The sequence below is a fragment of the Megalopta genalis genome, chromosome 1 (assembly GCF_051020955.1).
Source record: "Megalopta genalis isolate 19385.01 chromosome 1, iyMegGena1_principal, whole genome shotgun sequence".
NCBI lineage: Eukaryota > Metazoa > Arthropoda > Insecta > Hymenoptera > Halictidae > Megalopta > Megalopta genalis.
The window spans coordinates 15,032,613-15,059,945 of NC_135013.1; the positions used below are offsets into that span (position 1 = coordinate 15,032,613).

Sequence of the window (27,333 nt, forward strand, 5' to 3'; positions counted from 1 at the left end):
TGGTTTCACAACGAAAGATGTCTCCGGAGATGCTTCCTGTGCTCACTATCAGATGGATACCATCCAGTAGGGAATGCCAACTGTCGGAGCTACCTTCGGCATTCGCCGCCAGATGGATTCTCTTTTCCCTCATGTAACCGATCTGTCTCAATGCATATGTACATAACCTCGCGTCTAAGGCATGGCCCGCTAGAAAAACCTTACTGATGAATTTTCTAGCGGGAATTAATATGTAGAAACCGGAGTTCATTTATAAAAATTCCATAAATTATTATTATATCAGAAGCTTTATTATGTGTATCGCGTAAATAAGATTAATAAATAAAATTAATTATAGTGTTACACAAAGTTGGAAAAACTGTCATAAATAAATTATTGTGAATATTAAACTTCAAGTGCGTTGTGAGTAATGACCAATGTAACGTAAAACTATTCAAATTTATTTAAATAGGCTCTGAACGTTCATGATATTGTTTTAATGAAGATGTTAAATTCTTTTTTAAGTACACTTCTACGACTCGCTATATGTATACACATCTTAACAGATTACATGATTAATTTTGGTAAAGGTGCTCAGGAAATAATTTTTTATTATAGATTTTGGTACACATATTTACATAAATATGTCTATACTCTATATTACAAACATGAAGGTATTGCAAACAAATTAATAGATGCTGTCGCACATTCAACTCCATCTTCATCACGATTGAGGCGGAAATCGATTATGTTGCAAAGACACAGTTTCTAACTCACCAATCAGCTTAAATATATCCATATGTACACGATCAAAACGAAATGCACAAATTTTAGTGCTTACATCTAAAGAGACACTGGCCACTTGTAAATTGGATATGTTTGTATCTTTTGATCAAATTGGGTTCAAATCAAATCTATATTGGGTATAGAAAATCAAAAATCGCGTTGAAGTATCAGAAGTTCCAGAAGTTTCAGAAGGTCCTGAAGTTCCAGATGTTCCAGGAGGTCCAGAAGTTCCAGAAAGTCCCAGTCGTTCCAAGGGGCCAATAAGGGAGGGCTACCTGATTGCGACCTTTGAATCATCCGCCACTTACTTTCGCACGTTATTTCAATATGTAATCAAGTGCATCTTTCTGCTGGCCTTTTATTAGCAACTTTAACATTAATTATCCTAAAATTTATATACTGTCTATTTCAAAATCCGGATATCATTGGAATCAGCTTCTAAGTTCTATTATTGTACCAAATCTCATTAAAAAGTGTGCGTCAACTCTGGGGGATCTTCTTTTGTCAAGTGGATGTCCGCCTTATGTTATTAAATGATCGACTGTTAACCAAGCTGCTGTTTCTGTTGCTGTTGGCCATTCTTGTTCCAGAAAGTCCATAAGTTCCATAAGTTCCAGAAAGTCTAGAAGTTCCAGAAGTTGCAGAAAGTCCACGAGTTCCAGAGGTTTCAGAATTTCTAGAAAGTCCAGAAGTTCCAGAATTTTCAGTCGTTCCAAGCAGTCGATAAGGGGGGGGGGGGGCTACCTGATTGTGACCTTTGAGTCACCCGCCACTTCCTTCCACATGGTGTTTTGATACGTAATCAAGTGCATCTTCCTGGTCTTTTATTAGCAACTTTAACATTAATTATCCTAAAATTTATATGCTGTCTATCCCAAAATCCGGGTATCATTGGATTCAGCTTCTAAGTTCTATTATTGTACCAAACCTCATTAAAAAGTGTGCGTCAACTCTGGGGGATCTTCTTTTGTCAGGTAGATGTCCGCCTTATGTTATTAAATGATCGACTGTTAACCAAGTTGCTGTTTCCGTTGCTGTTGGCTATTATTGTTCCAGAAATTCCAGAAGTTCCAGAAAGTCTAGTAGTTTCAGAAAACTAATAATTAATAATTTCAGAATAAAAAATTTACATTGGATTTCTTTTTCACCAGAATAGTTTGAGAAAACAGCTAGAAGAACAAGATTCATAACAGGATCGATTTAATCAATGATAGAATGAATTTGATTTGTTTGTAATTTGCAAAAGGATTAGTTTGGAACTATGAAGAACAAATTACTATTTCTATAAGAGATCGACATTATTTTATCTTTCAGCACAACAATTATTTCAACAATTATCAAATTATTATTCATTTTATTTATGTAATAAAGTGAATAAAAACAATGTACAGAAACATCTCTTAGAAAACATAGTAACTATTCTCAAGCTGATGAAACACATCTTAGATTCAGAAAAATCAATGAAAGTCAAACAATGATTTGATGAAAGATCATTATATTTCGATGGATTATTTCGAATAAATTTTAGAATATGTTCTTCTAAGAATTTTTAAACATTCGATGGCTCAAATTAAAGCTGGAGAAACGTACTTAATTATTTAAAAAAATGGTGATTGTTATCCTTGAAACGTTATCTTTGGGATTTAATTCTTCGGGATGTATAAGTTTGTCGATGTACGATAAAAAGATACCAAATTAATGTCTAATGAGTAATTTATTTAAAATTTACAGCAATCTGTTTAGTAACCGGCTCAGCCGCCAACTCGCGTCGGTAGATTAAAAGTAATTACCAAACGTCGCATTAACTATTAAATAACTCAACGATCACACCGTTTGCGATATAATTAACTTATCTAGCCTAATCTATTAATTTGTGTATACCTTGTACTTTCGAATCACGAGTTGTCGAGAACAATCGAACCTTCTTAAACGTTGAAGAGATCGAGCTGCCACGACCGAGAAGAGGCAAAAACGGTCCATCGTAGACAATAATTATGTACAAAAATATTTACAGTTCTTTCTCTTAAATACATTAATAGAATACAATGCGGCAATCGTGAAGGACAACGATCAGAACGAAACGCATAGAATCATTCAGCAAGATCAACTTGCTGCGATTCTACTTCTTATGCAACGTCACAATCATGTATCAGCTCATCTCATAGATAATGCTAATATAGTTTTATATTTTGTAAAATGTAAGGGGAAATGCATAGAACAATAATACTTGTGTTTTTGCATTTCCTCGATGAGAATTATGAAACCTGCATCGCTTAGGAGATGAGCTAATATTATTATAATAAATTATCTATACAGTGTGTATTACGTAGACGCTACGTATAATTTATCAGCAAACTGCGGATCTTTATGCAAAATAATAATTTTATGTATCTGTTGTAATAAACAGAAATTTCTATCATTCCTTAATAACTTTAACAAGTTAAAAAACTTATATTGGCATTCTTAAATTATTGAAATTTTGCTACTGTTTCAAACAGCACTTACTCTTATTTATTTTTATCATAAATACATAAAATCCGCAGTCTACTTATCCGCTATGAAAGACCAGGACAGATTGCGTTCTCGTGAGTGATGCACACACGGCTTCCGGTCCATTTCAATGAACGTTAGTTGATCATTTTCAACGAGCAAATTGCCAGTTGACTATCCGGCGCTTCTCCGAAGGGCTTCGTAGAGTCGGGCGCAATGTATTTGTTCACTTGATAGGTCAGCATCGTTTCGTACCCAAACACGTCGATTCCGAGTTGCTGCAACACACAAACACCACGTTCAACACGTTAAAATATCGATGGCCCTCTTAGCAATCTCTGATCTTGAAAGTTCTCCATTTCTTTTTTTTTTGCAAAAATGTCGACGTTCTCAGAAATTTATATAGGGTGTCCCAAAAATGTCTCGAGGTCATTTGAAGCAACTTTGTCCTTAGCGAAAATACAATCCGCGGCTTCGTTTACGAGTTATTAACGAAAAACAGTGACCAATCAGAGGCGAGATCATTTGGCGAGAGACGGCCGAGCCAATGAGCGGAACTGGGCTCCGCGCACTCGTTGGCTGGGCCGCCGCGCGCCAGCCGAGCTCGCCTCTTATTGGTCAGTGTTTTTCGTTAATAACTCGTAAACGAAGCCTCGGAGAAAAATTTCGCGAAGGAAAGAGTTGCTTCAAATGACCTCGGGAGCCTCCCATTTCCGGATCGCGAGACATTTTCGGGACACCCTGTATAGGTTTCTGTCTAGGTGAAAATGTTTCAGAATTAATTGGAAACGCGGAGAAGAAGAGCGTATCAGTTGACAGATTTCCACGCCGGCAATTTCGAAAGGGATTCCGAAGTTAGATTACTCCTACAACCACCCGTGATATTTTACTTAAGAAATTCGTGTTAGTTGCCGCTGATCGAATGTTTACAGAACTGGTTGAACTGGTTGAGCGAAATTGGCAATTCACGCTACAGAACTGATTGAGCGAAATTGGCAACTCGGTTTGTGTAATGTTCTCGTTATAGCTTCATTATAGCCGTCGTAAACGATAATAAGTACTATAGAAAACTCTTAACATACAATTTTGAATCCTTAGAATAGTTCCACTTTACTCTGACAAATTCTAACGAACAAGATGAAATACGATTATCGTTCTTTCGACATTCTGGTGTTCTCGTTGCGAATTCTACACAGTTTTTACCGATTATATAGATAAATACGATGTTCGGTATAACATTCTTAGTTCCCCATTTTCAAATTTAAAATATCCATGAGGATTTATAAGTTATTTAGTTTGAAAAATTCTGTAGAAATGTTCGAAAGAAATTTGATATATAATATGTATCAATATATAATATATATAATAAATAAATAAATATATATATATTAACCCTTTGCACTCGAGGGCTCCGGAGCGGAGCCATTTAAAATTTGTCTTCAAACTCGAGGGCTCCGCTACGGAGACAATGCAAATAATTTTCAGTTTTTAACATACGAACAAAAACAAATCGTAAAAATTAGTTATAGGATGTTTCGCTGTTGGTGACAAATGACGTTTGTATCCATAAACAATTAAGAAAATAATAACATACAACGATGACTTTTCTTTTAATGCTTATATCATGAACTTACATGTGAATATGATCTTTTCACTAAAATGGCTTCGAGTTGCTGGTAATATGACTCAAAAAAAACTTCGAGTGCAAAGGGTTAATATTTGATATATACAGTGATAATCACCTGCGTCAAAGGACTAGTGTTGGTGGTGAAGATGCCAGCGTACTCCTTCCTCTTGGCCAGCTGCAAGCAATACTCCTCCATTTCTCTCATCACGATCACATTTTCCGCTGCGTTCAAATCACTGTGCGTCGTCATCATGAAATTATGGATGATCTGGCCCTTTCCCTTCGGCAGTTTATGCTCCCGGATCGGCGCCTCCAGATACTCGAGGAAGTCGAACACCACCGTCAGCTTCGAGTCGAGTATCACTTCCGGTTCGTCCCAAAGATCGAAGTTCAGGCCCACGCCGATCGTTCTGCCATTGTTCGACTTCACGACGAAGCTGAGATTCTTCTCGACCAATGGTACCCATAAACGTTCCATCAATTCGCGGTAGTCGTCCCTCGATATTTCTGTAATTAGCCATTGCTCGAGGTCCGCTTTGCTGTAGAAGCTTTCCGTAATGATCCTGTAACAGACAATTGATCCTGTTCCAGCACTATGCGATTTTCATAGCAATCGGAACACTCTCGACACTTTTTCGCCAGCGATGCTTCTTCGTGAAAATTGCGGAGAATTTTAACAGAGAAGTGTCGCAAGTCTTGCAAATACGTAATGCGTGTTCTATAAATTATGATTAAACTGTAGAGCTTTGTAAAATGGACAAAAGTCTTCGAAAGTTTCCAAATTTAACGTTCTCTTCAGTTCCATTTTATCTTTCGTTCACCAAATCCATTGATTATAATTCGCTAATCTGCAAATCTTTGTGCAAACTTCTATTTTCATGGATTATCGTGCAGAAACCAGAAAAATGGATTTTCGCAGATTTGGGAGTTACTTCAGGTAACAATGAACAGGGGAAGTTAATCCTTTCGGTTAATGAGGCATATGAGCCATTTATTTTGAAAGTGACATAAGTCACCTTTTTTTTTATTTTTTAAATGAAAAGATACCGTTCAATTGTAATTAGTGTTACCATTGACTCGATTTTTTTGAAAAAGTGACTTATGCCACTTTCAAAATAAACGGCTCATATGTTTCTATTCTGTATACATTTGCACATTCTAATAAAAGAAAAGTGGACTTGTCCCGAAATGTACATTCTAATCAACACGATTCCGAGAAGATTCGTGCAGGAAATACGCTAAGATACGTACTCGATGGCGTCCTCTCTATGCGAGTCATCGAGCATTTCATAGTAGTGTTGGTCTTCGCTGAGATTCTTTTCTACCGGCTCGTCATCTGTGCTGATTCTCATCCGGTCGATCACTTCCGCGAGGCTCTTCGCCGTGATGAATTCCGTGATGCCGATCTCGTAGCCTTGATCCCTCAACTTCGTCACCGTGTAGATCGAATTCAAGGAGTTGCCGCCAAGCTCGTAGAAATTTGCATCGAGCGTCACGTTCGCACGCCCACTGCGGCCTATCACCGACGCTACCGTTGGGAACAGGACCTTGGCTTTCTCGAGATCCTTCTCCGCTATGCCGACGTAGTCGCAGTTCAGGTACTCGTCATTATCTGCGCATAACGGATCGGAACAGTCATACCATGTACAGTTTGGTCTGTTCGCACGCGAAGTTTCCAACGAAATTCGAATTCGAGAAAAATAGACGAAGATAGTCACATGATTGTTTAGTTTATAGTCATTAATTTATTATTTAGTATTATATTATTTAGTGTTATAGTCATTAGTTTATTATTTAGTATTATAATATATATATATATTATAATACTAAACTAAAAAATAACACTATATATATATATATATATATATATATATATATTATAATACTAAATAATAAACTAATGACTATAACACTAAATAATATAATACTTAATAATATATATATATATATATATTATTTAGTGTTATTTTTTAGTTTAGTATTATAATATATATATATTATAATACTAAACAATAAACTAGTGACTATAACACTAAATAATATAATACTAAATAATAAATTAATGACTATAAACTAAACATAACTATATATATATAAAACACTAAACTATATATATATATATATTATAATACTAAACTAAAAAATAACACTAAATAATATATATATATATTATTAAGTATTATAATATATATATTATTTAGTTTATTATTTAGTATTATTTTTTAGTTTATAGTCACATTCTGTTTTGATTACATTCTAGAGGTCTTCTTGACAAGATGGTATAGCTTAGAGTTGAATTACAGCAAAAAAAAATAAAAGACCTTTTCATCCGAGTCTATAACCAAAATTTAAAAAATTCATTTTTGAAATGGCGGTAACTTGTACGCATGCTGAAAGTATGATCGAAATCGGTTAACACGGAGTCAAGCTGCAGGCATTGAAAGATCTAAAAATCTATAGATTTCTTTGCAGTTTTAGATTGAAAATGTCAAAAGTCGTGACAAGACTGCGATTTTCGTGATCTTTGACAACATCAACCGATTTCGATGATGCTTTCATGCATCTAAATTACCAAGATTTACAAAACTGATTTTTTACATTTTCGTTTGCAGGCTCAAGGTAAAAACGTTGCAAAGATGTAAATTTTTAATTTTATTTTGTCACTCCAAGTGATAGCAAAATTGAAAAAAATGTACTTTAGTCATTGACTTGTAACACTAGTCTCTCAACAATTCAAGTGATTTGGGGTGGTATAATTTTTAAAAAGTTATATCGTTTTAAAAGACGAGCCGATATCTTTTCTACCCACTGTATACACATACATATACAACATATGTGTGAATTTGTTTAAATAGTATTTGAAGAAATTTGGACATCCGAGACTAACTTTCTTTTTTTCTTTTGGAGATCATGAACCTCTGTGATTTCTATTCGTGTTTCATTTAGTAGTGTTGTTACTTACCGCTACACAGATTCGAGGTTTCGTACTGCTTCAGCAAAGTCTGTCGATCGGTCTTCCCATTCGTCAACAACGGTATATTATCCAGAATGAAAATTTGCGGCAACATGTACACAGGCAATGTGGCTTGTAGGAAAGATTCGACTTTCTCGGCGCAAGTAGAAGTGCCGTTCACGATGGTAACGAACGCGAGTAGAGTCTGGAACAGTGATATATGGAAATTTTCATTCATGATCTGAATACATAATCGAGTAGAACATTGATCTACATTCGATTCGCGCCTGCGAGTTTCTAGATCTTAGCCTACCTGTGACAATTCTCCGGGCTTGTAACAAAGAACGACTACATTTTCAACTCCCGGCGCTCTGGAAACTGCTTTTTCTACTTCCGTGAGATCTACCCGGTGTCCTCGGACCTTTATCTGCGAGTCTACGCGTCCTTCGTACGTTACAACTCCTTTCGATATCCTGGCGTAGTCGCCTGTGCGGTAGATCCGTGAGTATTCTACTTAACCAATACAAGCAAAATTTAAGTCATTCTAGCAAACCTTGAGTTATTCATTATTTCTAAATACACAGCACATTTAATGTATACAGGATGTTCCATAATTATGTTAACATGCGGAAAGGGATGATTCCTGAGGTCATTTGAAGGAATTTTTTCCTTATCGAAAATGCAATCCGCGGTTTTGTTTACGAGTTCTTAATGAAAAACAGTGACCAATGAGAGGCGAGCTCGGCTGCCTCGGCGTGGCGGCCTAGTCAACGAGCGGTCGAAGTGCAGTTCCGTTCATTGGCTCGGCTGCCTCGTGCCAGCCGAGCTCGCCTCCCATTGGTCACTGTTTTTCATTAATAACTCGTAGACAAAGCCGCGGATTGCATTTTCGCTAAGGAAAAAGTTACTTCAAATGACCTCAGGAATCACCCTTTTCCTTGTGTTACCATAATTATGGGACATCCTGTATAGCTGAAAGAACACTTTCTTTGAAATTGCACAAGATTTTAAAAATCTATCATGCATAGTTGAAGATTTCTGGATAAATGTCTCAGCAGCAATAGCAATTTTACATGTGTGTCGATGAAGCAATTTCCATAATTTCTGTGGAGGTTTCTTTATCCGGATTCATTGAGAAAATTTGGAAAGATTTCACTTCGAATATGATTCATTGTGAGAATTGTCAATCAAAAGAATATTCCAAGCATATCTATTTTACGCAGAACGTAATTTCTAACATAGATCTTCAGCTTTTCCGAATGATGAATCGTAATAGAAAGTACCACTTCAGCAGCTGTGTGTCGGCTGTGAAAGACAGGTCAGAAAGATCAGGATAAAATAGGTAAAAAAAACTAGTATACGCATCGACGAGGAGATTCGAAAGATATTCAAAGAATGGTGGGAAAAAATGCGATAAAGATCCTTCGATTTAGATTTCGTAATTAGTCGAAGATGCAATATTTCAAGCGTTGCGAAGAAATGTATCAGAAGAAACACCGAAGCAGGATTAAAACAGAGCCGGCAACTTCAACGATAAATCACGATGGCGAAACCCAGTCAAGGCGACAAATATCGCAGTACCAGTTCCGAGCATTTCCTTCGTTCCGGAATGATTTCGAACAGTGAAACATAAAGCTGGTGGAAAATGGAAAGGACAGGTTTCCTTATACGTCCCGTCGGCCGTAGCATAGCAATTGATCTATCAAGCGTCTCGTCCCTAAGAGCCTTTCCATTAACACCTTATCTGTCACGTGTGCGGACAGTGGTATGTCTTTCTATCTTTTTGCAGATCGATTCTCGGACATCTGCATACATTCGTCACTTTTTTATTTTCGTAAACGATGGAGGCAAGATTTCGGCACTTTTAATTTCTGTCGGACCGTTCTCGTCCTTTTCTTCATTTCAAACAAACACATTTTTACATCAGAATTCGGAAGTTTAAAATCACCGATATTAGGGATTTTTGATAATTACCATTGATTGTAGGAACGGTTTTGGCAGAGGAAATCATTATCGGCAGAATTTTAAGTTAACTTTTTATCTTACGATCTTCTTGATAGCTACTCTGCATTTGCTAGACAACTTTCTATTCAACTTTTTATTAGTTCAACTTTCATTTTTTAACTTGTTGGTGGAAAAGAGATTCTTCTGAAGCGAGATTATAATGTGTATGTGTGTGTGTGATTTTGATGTTTAATATGAGGTTAATAAGAGAAGGATGGTTCCTTCTCTTGATTTAAGAATAATTCACGTCTGGCAATATTGCTTTGGAATAGTCAACTTTTAGTCAACTTTCCATTCAACTTTTCATTAGCTCAACTTTCATTCTTTAACTTGCTGGTGGAAAAGAGATTCTTCTGAAGCGAGATTATAATGTGTGTGTGTGATTTTGATGTTTAATATGAGGTTAATAAGAGAAGGATGGTTCCTTCTCTTGATTTAAGAATAATTCACGTCTGGCAATATTGCTTTGGAATAGTCAACTTTTAGTCAACTTTCCATTCAACTTTTCATTAGTTCAACTTTCATTCTTTAACTTGCTGGTGGAAAAGAAATTCTTCTGAAGCGAGATTATAATGTGATCTTGATGTTTAATATGAGGTTAATAAGAGAGGGATGGTTCCTTCTCTTGATTTAAGAATAATTCACGTCTGGCAATATTGCTTTGGAATAGTCAACTTTTAGTCAACTTTCCATTCAACTTTTCATTAGTTCAACTTTCACTCTTTAACTTGCTGGTAGAAAAGAGATTCTTCTGAAGCGAGATTATAATGTGATCTTGATGTTTAATATGAGGTTAATAAGAGAGGGATGGTTGCTTCTCTTGATTTAAGAATAATTCACGTCTGGCAAAATTGCTTTGGAATCTTCGTCAACGAATTTGTCTCGATGTTAGGCAAAAGTACTCGGGGACTGTTTTGGGACTGTTTTCAGTGTCACGCCGCGTGTAAATAATGTTAATTGAAACATGACAAACATCTAGGGACATATAGTAAGTGTTACGTTTCTTGAACAATTAGAAACACTAGAACCGATTGAAGTTTCTCTGAAGTTAAATCTTGATCAGGCGACAAAAAAAATCCAAGATATAATTAACACGTTCCGTGCCACGTGTACCATCGATGGTACACGCTTGCATGTTTACTTAGTGAACTGAACAAATTGTTTACAAGAAATTTAGAACCGAAGAATCAATTTCCACCGCAAGAATGGGCGTTGATAAGTTTTTGTTACGTTGTTATGTGTACGAGAATGAATAATTGCACGTAATACATCAAGTTTTAGTAAAATATCAAAGTGTGAAGATTCGAGTAAAAAAAGCTCGGCACGGAACGTGTTAATATCTGTGAAATAGTATCTCATAACATAGTGTCATCTAGTGTACACGCTTTCTTGTGTACACTACTTGTACTTCCGTCCTATTCTCTCTACACTTACCGCTATAGCAGGTACCGTTGGGAGATTGTAACGTGCAAGATTATAGTCTCTAGTGATATTAGTACCTGGATCGATGGCATGAGGGTTTTCCTGGAACTTGCGGGAGTCGTTGTCGCGAAGATATCCCGCAGCGAGGTTTCTTCCAGCTACTATTAGCTCTCCAACTTCACCTTGCGGGACCAGCCGCATTTCCTTATCCACGATATAGACAATGCAATTATCTAGCGGCTTCCCTGTGATTAAATGCACGCGGGATTAAACTGTGCGGCGGACTATTTATAACGCTTCGTTTATTTAAGCGCCCGTAATCTTGCTATCCAACGAGATTTCACATTTTACCTCACTTTCGAAAATTAAGTCATTATCAGCATCAAGCTTTAGTTACGATGCATGTATGTATGCAATTAATTCGTCGGAAAAATGTATCGATTCTAACTGGATTCTTAATGACTCACTAATAGATCGCGGATTTTATGTGCTTACGAGAAAGGTGGACAAGTCAAATACAAAACTGTAACGAGATTAGAAGAATTTACGGATATTGTTACGTTATTTTCAATTTGTTACAATTATCAAAGAAAGTGGAACATTTATAATGTAAAAAGATAGTAACAAAAGTGTAATTTAAAGTAGAACTAATTTATGTTTCTTGCAATTGACATAGGCAACTTTTACTTCGTATGTGGTTTAACTACTAATTAATTATATAGTTATGTAGTCTACTAATTAATTTCTCTCTTTTAGATATTAGATAAATCATTCCGTAATTTCTTTGAAAATAAAATAATACTGTCCTTTAAACAAAAAAATGATGGTCGCTTTAGAGTCCCTTCACTGATAGTACATAAAAATATTTGAAAATTAGTTGATAGTACATAAATCACTGATAGTACATAAAAATATTTGAAAATTAGTTGATCAGTCTCCCCTTCCTTTAATTTAATTGAAACAAATAGGATAGAATTGAGCAATAGTTTTGCAGAGAACAGTTGGTCTAGCTAGCATAAATTGTTGTGTATCTGCACTCACCAATAGGAACTTTGTCGGTCGATTGCAGCTGGTTCCTACTATCCATAAGATAGTAAGTGACATCACCCATGATCTCTGTGCTCCCGTAAAAGTTCGCCAGGACCTTATCGCCGTTGCCAAACGTGGCGAAGAATTGATCGGCCAACGAAACCGGCAATGTTTCGCCGGAGCAAACCCAAAGCTTCAATGAGCGCAGCACGTTCTCCTTGTCCTGAAGCATGTCGAGATTTTTATTAAACGACTGCCACGTGTTCCGTTTACTATGTTATTCGCGTCTCTGTCGAATTTTGATCGCGAAACTGGCCAACGAGTCGTAAATCAATATTTTGGGCAAACATATGAAAATGTTCGAAACTTTTCCATTTCCTTCGAACCGTCGCGTCGGGTCGTCCACCTGGACGTATCCACTTGTGAATACAAGTGTATATATGTGTATACACTATATCCACTTGTGTAGATACGAATATGTTATTTGCCAAATTGACGAAGACATTGAAGCGAGCAACATAAATATACCACATTTTACAGAAGCTGGCAGTAATGTCACGCCGCTTGTAAATAACGTTAATTGAAAAAATCTAGGGACATGTAATTAGTGTTACATTTCTTGGCGAATGAGAAACAGTTCTCTTCACTTCGAAACGCTTCACTGAATCCCGTGCAATTATAAATTGGAACGGGAAATTATTTCACGAATCAATTGTAGTTTCTCTGAAGTTAAATTTTGATCAGGCGACAAAGAAAATCTAAGATACAATTAGTGTATCTGTGATATCCGGTGCCTTCTTGTGTACACTATTTACTACACTACGCTGCTACAAGCATGTGCTAATAGTAATCCCTAATAGTAATCCCGTGCAATTAGAAACTGGCAACAACAAAAAAGAAAAAACCAATCGAAGGGAAACACTGCTGTGGGAAAATTTATCAAGCATAATAAATGTGAAATGCTTACGCGTAGACTCAGGTACATGAGCATCGAATGCAGGAGTGATGGCACCAGCACGAGTCGTTGAATCTAAAATAATTTCAACTTTAATTTTGTGCATTTCTGTGGAAAATGTTCCAACATTATGTTGGAACATTCTTTCACTATTCTTCAAATCATTAAAAGGAAAACCATACTTTTATTTAATTACATTTCACGCAGATCGTAAAGTAAGTGCAATCGAAGGATGAACAATTCGCAACCGTTTGCAGAAATCGCTATACAATATTCATTGGCTAACCTTGTGCTTTTCCAACACTTGTACGAATCTCTCCGGGTCCCTGGTAACGTGCTTCGAGACAACGACGAGGGTTCGACCTTGAAGCAGGGGACCCCAGATCTCCGATAAACTGTCGACGAAGGTCAAGGACGTCTTGAACACGCACTGCCACTCGTCCGATGCATAAGGCAGTTCCCGCCACTGCCATCGCAGCCGGTTTAGCACTGTCGCGTGTGGCAGAAGCACTCCTGTAAACAGTCAAAAACGATTCTCACTCTTCCATCCAAATAACCCATGCAAATCGTAACTCGTGCAAAGAGAGAGAGAGAGAGAGAGAGAGAGAGAGAGAGATCCGACAGTAAATAGAAAACTGGCAAACTTTTAATAGAGGACTGAATAGGATGGTTTAATCAATTGAAGTAAAAGGTAAGCTTGAAATTGTAAAAAATGAAATAAAAAAAGAATGAACAGCATTTTTATATCTTTCAGAGAATTCTTGATTTTCATAGAATAACCTATGGAAATGGTAATTCGCGTGGAGATCTTATAGTAATATAATTGAAGAATTTCTAGAGAAGAAATAAATATATACCATCCAAATAAATGTTTAATTTTTGTATAGGATATCCTAGGAAAATGGTAATTTTTATTTCTTTTAGAAAACTCTTGATTTTTATAGAATATCCTATGGAAATGGTAATTCGCGTGGAGATCTTATAGTAATATAATTGACGAATTTCTAGAGAAGAAATAAATATATACCATCCAAATAAATGTTTAATTTTTGTATAGGTTATCCTAGGAAAATGGTAATTTTTATTTCTTTTAGAAAACTCTTGATTTTTATAGAATATCCTATGGAAATGGTAATTCGCGCGGAGATCTTAGAGTAACGTAACTGACTGAATTTCTAGAAAAGAGAAATAGATATATACCATCCAAATAAATGTTTAATTTTTAGAGGACATCCTAGGAGAATGGTAATAAAAAGAGGATGGCCCAAAGGTAGCCTCCTAAACATTCTATTTACAGTAAATTCTCCCTAATTGACGTTCAGCTTGGAAACAGGGAAGAGGAGGTACGATTATTCGAGCCTTGCGACCCGTTTTTATAGTTACCGATTGTCAACAACTATAAAAACGAGTCGCAAGGCTCGAATAATCGTACCTACTCTGCCCAAATTGTCCATTTTTGTGTACAATTTGAGCGTAAATTAGGAAGAATTTACTGTATTTTGTACGAAAAAACGAATGTCATATTCAATTTGCATTTTCGGAGATGAACGTCTTTTCGATATCAGGTCACGCCGTGGTCTCGGAGATCCGGAATAAAAAGTGTCTATCGGTGAAAAGGGACGCGAACATAGAGAAAAGTGACATTCCGCCGTACCTTTCGGCGTGCCCGTGCTACCGGAAGTGTAAAGGACGATCGCGAGTTGCTCGGGGTTCTCCGGGTGATCCAGATCGTCCTTCTCCTCTTGCCGAGCTCTCTCGGACAGTTCCTCATAGGTCATCGTCATTGTTCCATCGTAGATAGATTGGTCCGCTGGAAAATTTTAATTCAAATGGATTGCTGACGACAGTCCCCGTCGCGTTCACTTCCCGGCAGAATGATTCACGGCGGCACCGATTAAAGAATCTAGAATTTTGATGTGTCTGCTGGACAACTAACTGGGGCTAACGGGCCTCGTCAACGAGGCAGGATATACGAGTAGGAAGTTATTCATCGGGCAATCGTTAACCGGTGAAGTTTCTATCATCGACTTCAAATCAGACCAGCGGCATTTTTATGGCAACGAAGGACGGCCGCAGAACACCGTATTTAGCTTATCGTTGTCCGACTGGTTCTAGGCGGTCCTTTGAAGTTCTAGGACCTTCTTTATATTGCAGCAGACACGCGAATTAATTAAAGGTGCTACTTCATTTTCTCACAGACTCTCAAGGCTTCGTTCGATGTTTTAAACGATCTCTGAACATTTTTGCCGCGCTTGAGTTTGAAAATGAGTACAGATCGAAAGATACAGTGAACGTCTAGAGACTTTTGCAGCAGATTTTGCCACCCCTCGCTAAGGGCGGAAGATCATAATATTGTGCATATATTATATCCATTAATTCTTCATCGTGCGATAACTTGTTAGAATAAAATCTAAGATTTTTTGAAGTTTTTATACGAACTCCTTGCAGGTTTCATGTTTTTTACATACGCATTGAAACGATTAGGGGTAGTCAAGGATGACTAACAACAAGAACAGCATTCACTCACTCGGATACGCCACAAATTAAGTTTATAACAAAAATTTGATAATAATCCTTCAACTAACTTCAAGAGATTTTTCGTATTCCATCTTATAAACTTCGAGGGGTGGTTTCTCCCCCTAACTATGAAATTGAGCTAATATAGAAAAATACGCATCCCTTATTTTTTGGTCCTCTGTAACATACCCAAAAATCAAAGCAATCGGAGGCGGGCGCCTAATAACTCCTCCTCGTCAGACGAACTACGATATATTCATTCTACCTTCGCAAAGCTGCACATTTATTCGACTGAAAACAGGTGCTTCACCACAGTTTTAAATTGAAGGTTCTACGTAGAATATGTTTAGACTAGGTCAGACTATCGCGAATGCAAAACTTTCTACAAGATTGTTGACATTTTCTAAAGGCGAAAACACGGCGGTCCATGAAATGGTAAAGTTTCCTTGGCCGATAAAAAGAAACGGAAATAAAGTGATTTATAAGCCATAAATCCTGTTAAGCACGATTTGTAGATGTTGCGCGGTTCATAAATCGTCGAATGAATTGGACGAGAAGAAGAAGAAGAGCGAGAAGGTGACGTTTTACCTCCTTCCTCTGTCAACACCATTAGGGGCCTGGCTTCTTGCAGAACGTGTTTGATCCTGGTCATTGGGAATTCCACGTCCAGCGGCAAGTATGCCATTCCAGCTTTGACGATGGCCAGCAGCACTGTCGGCAGCCGATGGGAGGGCTTCATGCATACCGCTACCAGCGACTGCGACGAGCTCTCTGGTTTCGCGAACTTTCGGAGAACCCTAGCGATTCCGTTTGTCAGCTCGCTCAGCTCCCCGTATGATATCGTGTATTCCTTTCCATGATCGTCTGCGATGGAACAAATCGATTGTGAGAACGCAAACATAAGCGGAACTCTGTGTATGCTTTAAAATTTGTGTTAACAAAATTAACATCGAAGAGGAGTGCAGTTTTTAGGTCTTCTATGGGATTTTCTTTTAACAAGAAAATATATGTATATTTGTTTTAAATGAAAATATATTAGAAATTGTCTGAGTCACTTTTTTTTTTTTTAAACAAGTTCCGTTTGCAGATACAGCAAATTCTTCGCAATTGACGCTCAGATAAAGTAACCTTTACGCTCGGATTGTCCATTTTTGTTTACTATCTGAACGTCAATTAGGGAGAATTACTGTCACTGTTTTCCTCACTGATATAAGCCCAGTTGTTCCGCTAATCAGAAACAAAGAGATCAGGTGACATTTTCAAAAGTACATGTGTACCTAGCGTTTGGATGAATAAACGGATGAATAAAATGTCTCATTGTTCAACAAAACGACGGTATTTGAAAATCAAGATTTTTTTGTAGCTTTTTCTTCGTCTTGGCATACTAGAAAAGAAAATTAGAAGGAATCAAGTTTTATTGATAATTGCGGCAGGGACGATAGTTCCTATCTTGCTGGTTATATGGAAATATGTATACGTGTTTTAAATATGTTACTGTTAATAATTGAATAATTATTAAATAAATACAATAAAGTATATATTTGAAAATAAACAATGTTATTGAAATACAATGAAGAAGCATCGATTTTCCTAAATGTCTAGATCAGAAAACTCTCCTTAAAATTGCCATAGTTGGAGTTTAATCGTGAAGCCTGCTCGCGCTAGAATCGCTTAGTGCCAAGGAAAATAAATTATTCATAAGAATTTGCAAAATTTAGTATTGAAGAGATTTGATGCAAATCTCAAACAATGAGACATAAGAGAAATATCATATGAGAAATATCGTAAAAATTGCAATAGAATGCTAGACACCATAAAGACCATGGCAGTAGAATCAGTCAGCCTCATCGAGACTTGCTATAAAGCTGATTCTATTACGTATACATTCCGCGATTTAACTTTGTAATTTAATTCCTGGGGTTAGAAAAAACGTAGAAAGAAAAGGGAAAAAAATGAGAATGCAGCGGTGTGCTAGCTATCATTAAAACAGTGTCTAATGTATAATTAATGTTAATTGATTTCTTCACTTTCTAGGTTTTTGCGTTAGGAATACTTTTATTTATGTTGAATGTTGCACCCCCTCCCCCCCTAATACCACCAATAACAGTACCTTCGTGGTAGATCGCCAGACGATTGGAATAATTTGCCGCCGTTTCTTTGAATAATTTATGAAGCAAATCCTTCTCCTTGATGCTGTCGGTCTGCCGGCCTTTTAATACCGACTGTTGCAAAATGCTACCCATCTGTCGATAAAAAATATTCAATCATTAATGAAATTCTAGATACATTTTCTCATCATCATCATGCCTCGTTTCTCATCCTGCTGTTCATCTTTTACCATCGATTTGCCCATACTACGTTCACTTTTCATCGATCAGTGATGAAATGCTTGAACGATTATTAAAAAATATAGGTCACTTTCGAAGCATAGCAAGCGGACGTTATGCATTTTATGCACAAGATTAACTCCTGCTCGTTGAAATTGATCAAGAACAGTTTTATTTTGCGTAAAACTCCGTCGTCTAATGAATAGTCTGCGAATCTTTATACAAAATAAAAATCTTTTGCATCGATTAAAAGAGACAGGAGTCGAATAGAAATTGTCTTTTTTCTTTAATAGTTTAATTCTTAAATTATCTAAATTCTCACAAATTCATAAAATAATATACATGAGTAACTACTAATTAGTAACAAAATTCACTGCTTAAAGCTAGCGATATGTTATCATTTGTTTCTTTTTAGCTGTGAATGTTTGCAAAAATCAAAATGTTTACTTATTACAAAACCGTTCATCTAAATATATTTGTTTTACAAGTTCGTCTGAAAATTCGTTTCAAAATGGACAATTTGAGAAGAGGAGATACAATTATTTGCGGCTCGTTTTTCTAGTTACCGATTGCCAACAACTATAAAAACAAGACGCAAGGCTCGAATAATCGTATCTCCTGCATCCCAAATTGCCCATTTTCGTGCACAATTTGAGCGCGAATTAGAGAGTAATTACTGTATTTCTGTAAACGCAAGAAGCACATTTTTATCGTCGAAAGGAAATCCAAAAAGATGATACAGAAATTGCGTTGCGCTTCCATTGTCAGTATGGATGCGCAGCAACCGCGGTCGTGTCGATAATATTAAATAATCGATGTCCCAGTTTCATTCTCATCAATTAGCATTGTGCTACGAATTTATTCGAGCCCCGACTCGTCGGCCGGGATTGTAACCGACGAATCGAGATTGACAGGTCGAACTGGAAACGCCGTGTGATTTACGAGGCTTTTCAAATCCCAATCGGCGAATAAAACACGCTCGATGCTACTACCGGCGAATAACTTCTCGATGTTTCTTCAATTAACGGAAGATTGATGGCGGGTTTTCTATGGAGAAATCCGCCGCCGGGCCGCGCGCCGCTCGGCGAATAAAAACCGCGGAATTTGATGCGTTCCGCATGGCATCGAGCATTATCTCTGTATTTTAGACCACGGTAGAATCGTTATAACGATGTGCGCCGTCGAAATGGCGCTGAAAACCTTTCGAAAATGACTCCGAGAACGCACGAGCAATTTCCTTTTCGCATCAAATTTAAAAATGAGACCGAATATTCTCTAACAGTGCGTCTTCCATTATTTGCGTTTGAACAGACGACAAATCTGCGATTTATATAAACAAATACGACTGTTATGTTGCCACGACACGACGGGAGAGTTTCCCCATGAAATGTGAGGGTCATTGTTCTTCTCCGATCGGAAAATTTAGCAAGACTCGTTCTGGATTAAACTCCTTTTATTTTTAATAATGATTTCTGAACGGTTGATGATGCGAATTAATTTGCGTAGGCGTGTTTTTAATAAATGGGTAGATAATTTGAAAGTAGTTTTATTTTGTGGTAGATAATAATGTTTGTCGTTGTTTTACATCCTACTCTCTACTACTAATTAGATTTATTCTTCTTCTTCTTGTTATTATTGATATTATTGTTGTTACATCATTTATTATTGTTAATGTTATATCGTATACCAACGTTAGTCCGTTATCTTTTTATCGAACAAACCAATACCTTTCGCAAACCATGATTTCACCCTTGACTAATCCTCGACCTTTGTCCTTGCTGCATCATAACTGAACCTTTGTCTCGCCATGTCATACTAATCCTTAGAATTTCTTAAACCCCCACCGCTCAAGCAAGAAACTACATATACAGGGTGTCCCAAAAATGTCTCGCAAACCGGAAATGAGAAGTTCCTGGGATCGTGTGAAGTAACTTCTCCCTTAGCGAAAACGCAACCCGTGGCTTCGTTTACGAATTATTAACGAAAAACACTGACCAATGACAGCAAAATATAAGAACCTAATATAGATATAATTCTTCTGTCAACTTGTGCAAATAAATGTCTAGAGAAATAAAAGTAATTTGCAAATACAGCTAATTGGGGGCCCACAAGACGAGTATCCTCACTGTTCAAAGCTAGCAAGGCTTTCATTTTGCTATTAAAAATTGTTAAACGATTCGATACAGGCTGAGCCGAAGCTGTTCAACTGTTATTCTCATTTCAACGCGCCTCTTATGGTCGCGACGAAATCTGCCAGGATATTAGGATAATCAGGATATGCGTGCGCGCAACTCTTCGATTTCATAACGGATAAACAAAGCACATTAACCAAGAATGTAATCGCTGTGAAAAACGGTGCGGCAGAGATCGATAGATCCTTCGACTGGAAAGAAAGAGCGCTAAGGTGATCTGGTTTTCCACCGGCTAATGGAAAGTTAGATCATTCTTCACGGTCAATTTGATTCGGAACTGGATTGGTTTCAATGAATTCGTGATCGGCGCGCTTCCCGTAAAAGTTTCCCGGCCACACTCGTAATATAATAATTTGCACGGCGAGTTGGCAACGATTTAGATTAAGTTAGTTCAAGCTGCGCGACGCGACGCGTGTCTAAACGCGGCGATGTGGAAGTATCAGACGTATGATGATGTATTTTCTGTCAGACGTAATTTACTTAGAGATTTCAGCTGCAATTATTATCTTGTCGGTGATCATTATGTATAACACGAAGTTCGTGAGTATCTGACAAGAGCATCGGAGCGATTTCTATCTGATCTGCGTCTACAGGGTGTCCCAAAATTATTGTACAAGCGGGAAATGAGGGATCAAATGAGGTCATTCGAAGTAACTTTATCGTCGGCGAAAATGCAATCCGCGGCTTCGTTTACGAGTTATTAACGAAAAAGAGTGACCAATCAGAGGCGAGATCATTTGGCGCGAGAGCCAATGAGCGGAATTGGGCGTCGACCGCTCGTCCGTTTGTCGAGTTTGGAAATAATATTTCAATTTTCATAAAAGTTAATGCAATCGGTGCTGACGTAACGAAGACTTCTGAAATGAAGTCTAAAATAATTAGGATCGTAAAAGGCTGATGCCAAGGGATATCGTCCATCCGACGAAGTTATCTAGCAATTCTTGTATGCAAAAATGCATCAGGCACAGCCGAATGCCTTTCAATCGTGGAATCTCCTTTACAATCTCTGGTACCAGTACATTCACTTGGCCGTAAAAAATTTCTGTGCGTATTCGTTATACTGTGTCCTGAGTACACACTCGCGGAGCACCGTCCAGCGATTATGGTTACTTCACATCAGCTCTTTCAATTCTTGCAACATAATTGCTATCTACATAATTATTGTTCCATTATGAGCAACTCAGTTGCGACCTAGGCATTCACACTTTGCAACGATTTCCAAAGCAGTCTGCAAATGGTAGTTCATTAACCTAATTTCATCAACTCTTTAAGAGCAAAAAGAATTCCCCCACATGCTATGCGAAAAGCAAGACGCCCATTAAAAATTTCCACAACGCATGCCCAGAAATTACCACAAACTTTTAAGAAACTAGTTGCAAGTTATTACTGTGGATATGCTTTCCGTAGGTATCTCCATCGATTCATATTTAGTTGCAATTTGCAATCTCTCGCGTCGATTCAAGTCTGGCCGAGTCGCGGCTCGTGAGTCAAATGTGGTTTTTCAGATATCCTCCGCACACTCGCGCGACACGAGAAACGATATGACATTATTTCTTCTGTGCTACACGCGGCGCTGTCCATATTATTCGTAGCAATATTCATGGAGTAACAGTAGCGAAGTGTTGTTAAGCGGTCGAAATGACTCGTTTAAGTCTGCACTAATTAAATGGCATGCGTGAACTACTTTGTAATGAACTAAATGATAGATAATATGAGAACGTTGATGTGGAAATGAAATGCAGTGGTCACGTACACGTTGTTCATTCGATCGTCTATACAACGTCTCGACGCCGTAACGACGACTATTGACTGCCTTATCACGACCAATCGACTCTCTTTTCGTCTAACGACCGATTTTTCTATCGCTTGATCCGAGTGCGACTTTCCGTGTGTCTCGCGCACCGCTCCCTTTGTCACGGCGTTTTTCGTGTAATAAACAAAGCCTTGTCGCTCGTTCTTTGGTCGCCGACGCGCCGCGAAGATAACAAACAAAGTAACGATCGCTTAATCTAAACTCTAAACAATCAATTGTATCATCAACGTCTGCTTACAATAGATTAAGTCCGGGAGAGACCGGCCAGTGTAAATAATCTCGAGACGACGACGTCGTCTGTATCCGACGCGAAACTGTATCCTAATCTTGCAAATTGCGCTTTGAAGCTTTAGCCGCTTTTAGGCGGATCTGAAAGCTTTTTTCACTAATACATATTCCTAGCAGTAATTGGCAGATAGGTAAGTTTATTCACGTTATTTTCACATCAATCCCTTAACTTGTACGCTCGAGTTAATTCGAGCGCGCTAAACAGGCCAAACTGTGCACGTTCGAGATAATTCGAGCGGCGTTGTATTTTGTGCTGCAACTGTCGCGGGCAGAAAACGAGATAGCAACCATAACAATACAATACTTTTTTCAAAAAATGGTTGGACTCTCCCGGATTGGACTCTTCGGTTGGACTCTCGCCAGATATAATATGTACTCAAAAACGATTCCTCGAGCTCCGCGGCTCGTTTTTATAGAAACAGCATGCCGGTGTACATTAATATGTGTACGTAATAATGCCAGACTAAAAACGATTACTTAACTCTTTTTATTTCTAATTTCTTGCCACGATTCGAAGGCAATTCGACGGAGATTGGTCATCTACCTTACAGCTCCGCGGTTTTTCTTACCTGACTCACACTCAAACAGACCATTTTGTGTTGTCTTCCCGGCATTCGCGTCGCGTGCCGCATCACACGCTTGATCGACTCCGTCGAACCTTAGCATCGACGTAGCAATTATATACACACAGACGTAGGTCCAGGACAGGGAAATTCACAGCAACCCGAAATTCGACCACTTTTCGAAAATAGAAACGTATTGCTGTGGTTTTTCAGAATTTTATTGTATTAACCAAATTATAGCAATGTCTAAGTGATTTAATATATATACATATATAAAATATTGTTTATATATAATTTATATATATATTTATATTTATATTATATATATATATATATATTATATATAATAATATTATTAATATTATTAATATATATTATTATTATTATTATATTATTGTTATTGTTATTATTATTATATTATTGTTATTATTATTATTATATTATTAATATATATATATATATAATTATATATTATATAATTTAACAACATTTTGCGTCAAATTAAAATATATACTACCGTTTTCAAACAAAAAACAAAAATACAAAAATATACTACGGGTGAGAGTGATCTCAAAAATTAACATTGAGCTCGCCTAACGCTAGGCGACCGAGCCAATCAACGAAACTGTGCTTCGACCGCTTGTTGCCTCGGCCGCTTTGCGCCAACCGAGCTCGCCTCTCATTGGTCACTGTTTTTCGTCAATAATTCGTAAACAAAGCCGCGAGTTTCATTTTCGCTAAGGGAAAAGTTACTTCAAATGACCTCAGAAATCATGTTCAACGTTAATATAATTATGAGACACCCTGTACAGTGTCGCCGTATCGACGACATTCCAGTGCAAATGATTAATTTCGATCGAATGAACTTTTAATATTTCACTAGTTCTAATTACATTTCATCGATGAAGAGTAATCTCGTTCAAGAATGTTAAAATGAGACACTGATTGATGATAGATGGTTGAAAGACGTCATACATGCTCGCGAAAGGAAGGCAAATCTCGTTCGAATCTCGTAGTGGTAATCTCGTACCACTTTTGTAATCGATATTTGATCGACTTTCGCAATACCATTGAAAACCGTGGAGTTATTTAGCAGGCTGGAGGAAAACGGGTAAAATGTCGTGGAGAACGGGCCTTTCGACTTGGAACAGTGCCGCGCGCTCAAACGGAAATTGGTGGTATGAAATACAAATGCGTGAGGTGCTTATGTAACAGCGTCCATTATGCAAGCATCGCAAAGAAAAGTTCGCGTTCCGTTAGAGGAAAGTCTCTAGTGGCTAGACGATTTAAAAAAAAAAACCGTTGGAAGCCAATGAAACCGTTAACCAGCCATTAGAAATCTCAGTCTCAATGGCAAAGCATTCTCAATGACAAAGCGGTGATTAATAGAAAGGATAGCAATAAACTGGAGCTATTAATCTAATTCTCTAGAAATCTATCGACTTCGATTAAATAGAATAGTTCCATGATACTGCAGCTGAATGATGTCATTGACTATAGTTCTCCGACTAGTCTCAATTATATTCATAGACAATTTTAGTCGAACGACAATTTCTTAATTTCTTCATTCCCGATCGAGGTTTCAAAGGCGCATTCGTCGAGAATCAATCAATAAATTACTTTCCTCGGATATGTCTTGCAACGAGACTTGTTAAAAATCGTGACAAATATTCTTGTTATTTTCCTGAAGCAATGCGTACGGTTACTTTCAATTTTCCTGAAACCTAACGACAAATTCCAATTGCTAGAGCAGTTGCCAACGACGCAACGGCTTAAAATTCATTGAATTCAATCAAGATTCTATTAATTAATCGACGGTGGACAATTACGGTGAAAGGAAAGCTGACGTCAGTTTCGCTGTTCCATGAAATTTAAATGATAAACAAACGCTGTACTGCGAGGAACGAGACACGTGAATTTTTTTGAATTCCAACGGAACGCAATTTGTTGAAACATTCCCTGCGTTTAAAATCTTACTTCTTGTCATTCCTATATTATTATAGTTGTTTCCAATTACGTAATGTTATCGACATCGTAATTTTCGCAATCCAGCGATCATTACATTGTACTTTCTGCATCACGTATAGTACACTGGCAAAATTTCGTCCATTCAATGTCCGCATAAAATTTGCAATCCGAAAAAAGCTAAACTAGCAAATTAAAAAATATCGCCGCAACCGTTGCTACAGTCGAAACATAAGACTATCAAAGCAACTTATTGCGCACTGATTTTAAGAAGTTCTTCGAGGGATCAAGAAAATAGCTACAGTGGCCCACGAAAGTGATCGTACACCTTCTAAAATGTAATAACTTTTTTAAAACTGAACCAAACGACTTGAATTCTTTTAGATGATACAGGGATTAGTCTACTAGACGATGATCGAAATGCCTTTTTTAAAAGTTTTGTTATTATTTCTTAAATTTCCATTATAAGCTGAGATAAAATAGTTAAAAAACGAGTATTTTATTCTTTTTTTTTGTCATTCCAAGCAATAGCAAAATTTGTAAAAAGCATTTTGGTCATCGTCCGATAGACTGGTCCCGTTATCATTTAAAAACGAAATTCAAGTCACCCGGTCCAGTTTTAAAAAAGTTATTGCGTTCTAAATGGTGTACGAACACTTTTGCGGGCCACTGTAGATATTATTCTAAACGATCGGATTGCCCACTATCGCAACAGCCTTCGCCTTTCACCGATCTTCCCACATGAAACACCGGTTTTTCGTACCGCATCGGAAGCAACCGACCGTATCTCTGAAAGGATATATCGTAAATGACTCGAAACTTTCGGTTCGTGTTCCAGGAGAACGTGGTAGTAGGTTGGGAACTATGAAACGGGCGTTGTGAACGATGTAAATCGCGTTTCGTTTCCATCTATGGATTCGGAGAAAAATAAAATAAAAATGGGATACAACAAATTTTACGAAATGAGTAAGAAGAATACCTTTAAAATTTATAAATAAAAATATCGAGCGCGCATTACAATGAACACAGTCGCAGCTGAACACAGACTAAACAAAAACGTTCGTTTCATAGTTTCCAACCTAATATATCGGCCGAACAATTTCCCAAGCGAAGTTGTTCATCAAACACTTTCTAACGGAACAGAAAACAACTCTCGGCACGAAACCACATCGGTTCGATATTTACGAGGCGGCGTTGGCACATCCAGCCGAACAGCTAAGCCCGCGGTCTAGCATCGATTTAACACTAGATTGCTCAAGGAAGTCATTTTTTTTTTACTGCTTTTTAATTTCAATTAGAAAAAAAATTATGTATATAATGATACAATTTCTTAGAATTTTGTGACTTCTTGTACAACATGTAAATGCGTTTATTAATAATTGTAGTTACCTCCCCCCCTCCTTTATTTCCGGTATATATATGTTATACCTATATTGCTCAAAAGCAGTCGTTTTGACTGCTTGGGAAATTTAAAATAATCAAATGACTCTTATTATTGAATTGAGTAAATTTCTTATATGACCAGTTCGGCTCTGTATTGAAATAACATTTTTCATTTTTTTCGATTACCGTTACATGATAACATACAAGTACATGATAAATTGTCGATTTGGGCGTATACTAGATAAGTTGCAGTTGCTCAATAAGCTAACATAGTACTTGTTATACTTATCTTTATGTTATTCGTATCTTAAATTTTTTTTATTGTTAATATTTACTAATAACCTGTTATATAAATGTAAATAATATAAAAAAATATTAAAAATTAATTTTAAACAAATTTCTTTACACATTAGTTATTCTTTCACAATGCAGTCATTTTGACTGCTTTTGGGCAATATAGGTCTACACTAAGTTTCAGTCTTTCTAGTGTTAACAGCGAATTCGGGGCACGTTCACTCACCTCTGAAGCGTGTATCCAACAGGTCCGGACTGCTTGTCGGCGTGTACTGGTCCTAAGAATGGCCCCAGGAAGAAACGAATCCACGATATCGTGCACTGGTCCAGGTGCCGCGTTCAATTCTGGGATAACTTTCACTCGTCCGCACGTGTTTCCCGCGAGCACAAAAGTTCTTTTTTTCCCGTCCAGAATCCTCTCAGCCTTTCTCCTCCGTCGAATCCGATCGCACTCTCCTCGATATCCTCCTCGATTTCGAATACTTTCAAACAAATTTCCACTTCACCGTTCGCTTCGCACTTCCAGTGTTTCGCGTTGACGTGTTGGTTCGAGCCGTGGAATCTATCGAACGTTTTAATCTCGATGATTTAGTATCGGTTTGAGATCGTGGAAGGATTTTCGACGGTTTCGAACAAGGCCCAGGTCCTGTAGGCTGGCGTAGCCTCGTTGTTGCTCGGGGACGCAACTCGATGACCTTACCGGCTGGTCATCACCGGCCAGATTACTCGGTGAGAATGTCTCCTCC

General features: G+C 37.4%; 1 protein-coding gene and 1 long non-coding RNA gene across 2 annotated transcripts; one reads left to right on the plus strand and one right to left on the minus strand.

The window, feature by feature from the left end:
- The first annotated feature begins 88 nt into the window (after nt 1-88).
- On the plus strand, nt 89-1,317 carry LOC117222623 (uncharacterized). Its single transcript, XR_004490735.2, has 2 exons — nt 89-402; nt 598-1,317. It is a non-coding gene; the product is annotated as an uncharacterized LOC117222623 (long non-coding RNA).
- Nucleotides 1,318-2,460: 1,143 nt separating this feature from the next.
- On the minus strand, nt 2,461-27,333 carry e (nonribosomal peptide synthetase ebony). Its single transcript, XM_033474429.2, has 13 exons — nt 26,814-27,333; nt 17,873-18,005; nt 16,351-16,626; nt 14,900-15,055; nt 13,532-13,758; nt 13,258-13,320; nt 12,303-12,513; nt 11,339-11,506; nt 8,149-8,345; nt 7,845-8,040; nt 6,134-6,494; nt 4,998-5,445; nt 2,461-3,533 (listed from the first exon to the last, which is right to left on the minus strand). The coding sequence occupies exons 2-13, from the start codon at nt 18,003-18,005 to the stop codon at nt 3,393-3,395; spliced, it is 2,577 nt and encodes an 858-aa protein (XP_033330320.1). The 5' UTR covers nt 26,814-27,333; the 3' UTR covers nt 2,461-3,392.

Bases quoted from the DNA above. Each gene is read 5' to 3' on its own strand.
- e (XM_033474429.2), bottom strand. From the start codon at position 18,005: ATGGGTAGCATTTTGCAACAGTCGGTATTAAAAGGCCGGCAGACCGAC. The intron at 12,514-13,257 runs GTAAGCATTTCA...GACATGCTTCAG, and splicing joins TCATGTACCTGAGTCTACGC to GACAAGGAGAACGTGCTGCG. The intron at 6,495-7,844 runs GTAAGTAACAAC...CGTTATGCGCAG, and splicing joins AACCTCGAATCTGTGTAGCG to ATAATGACGAGTACCTGAAC.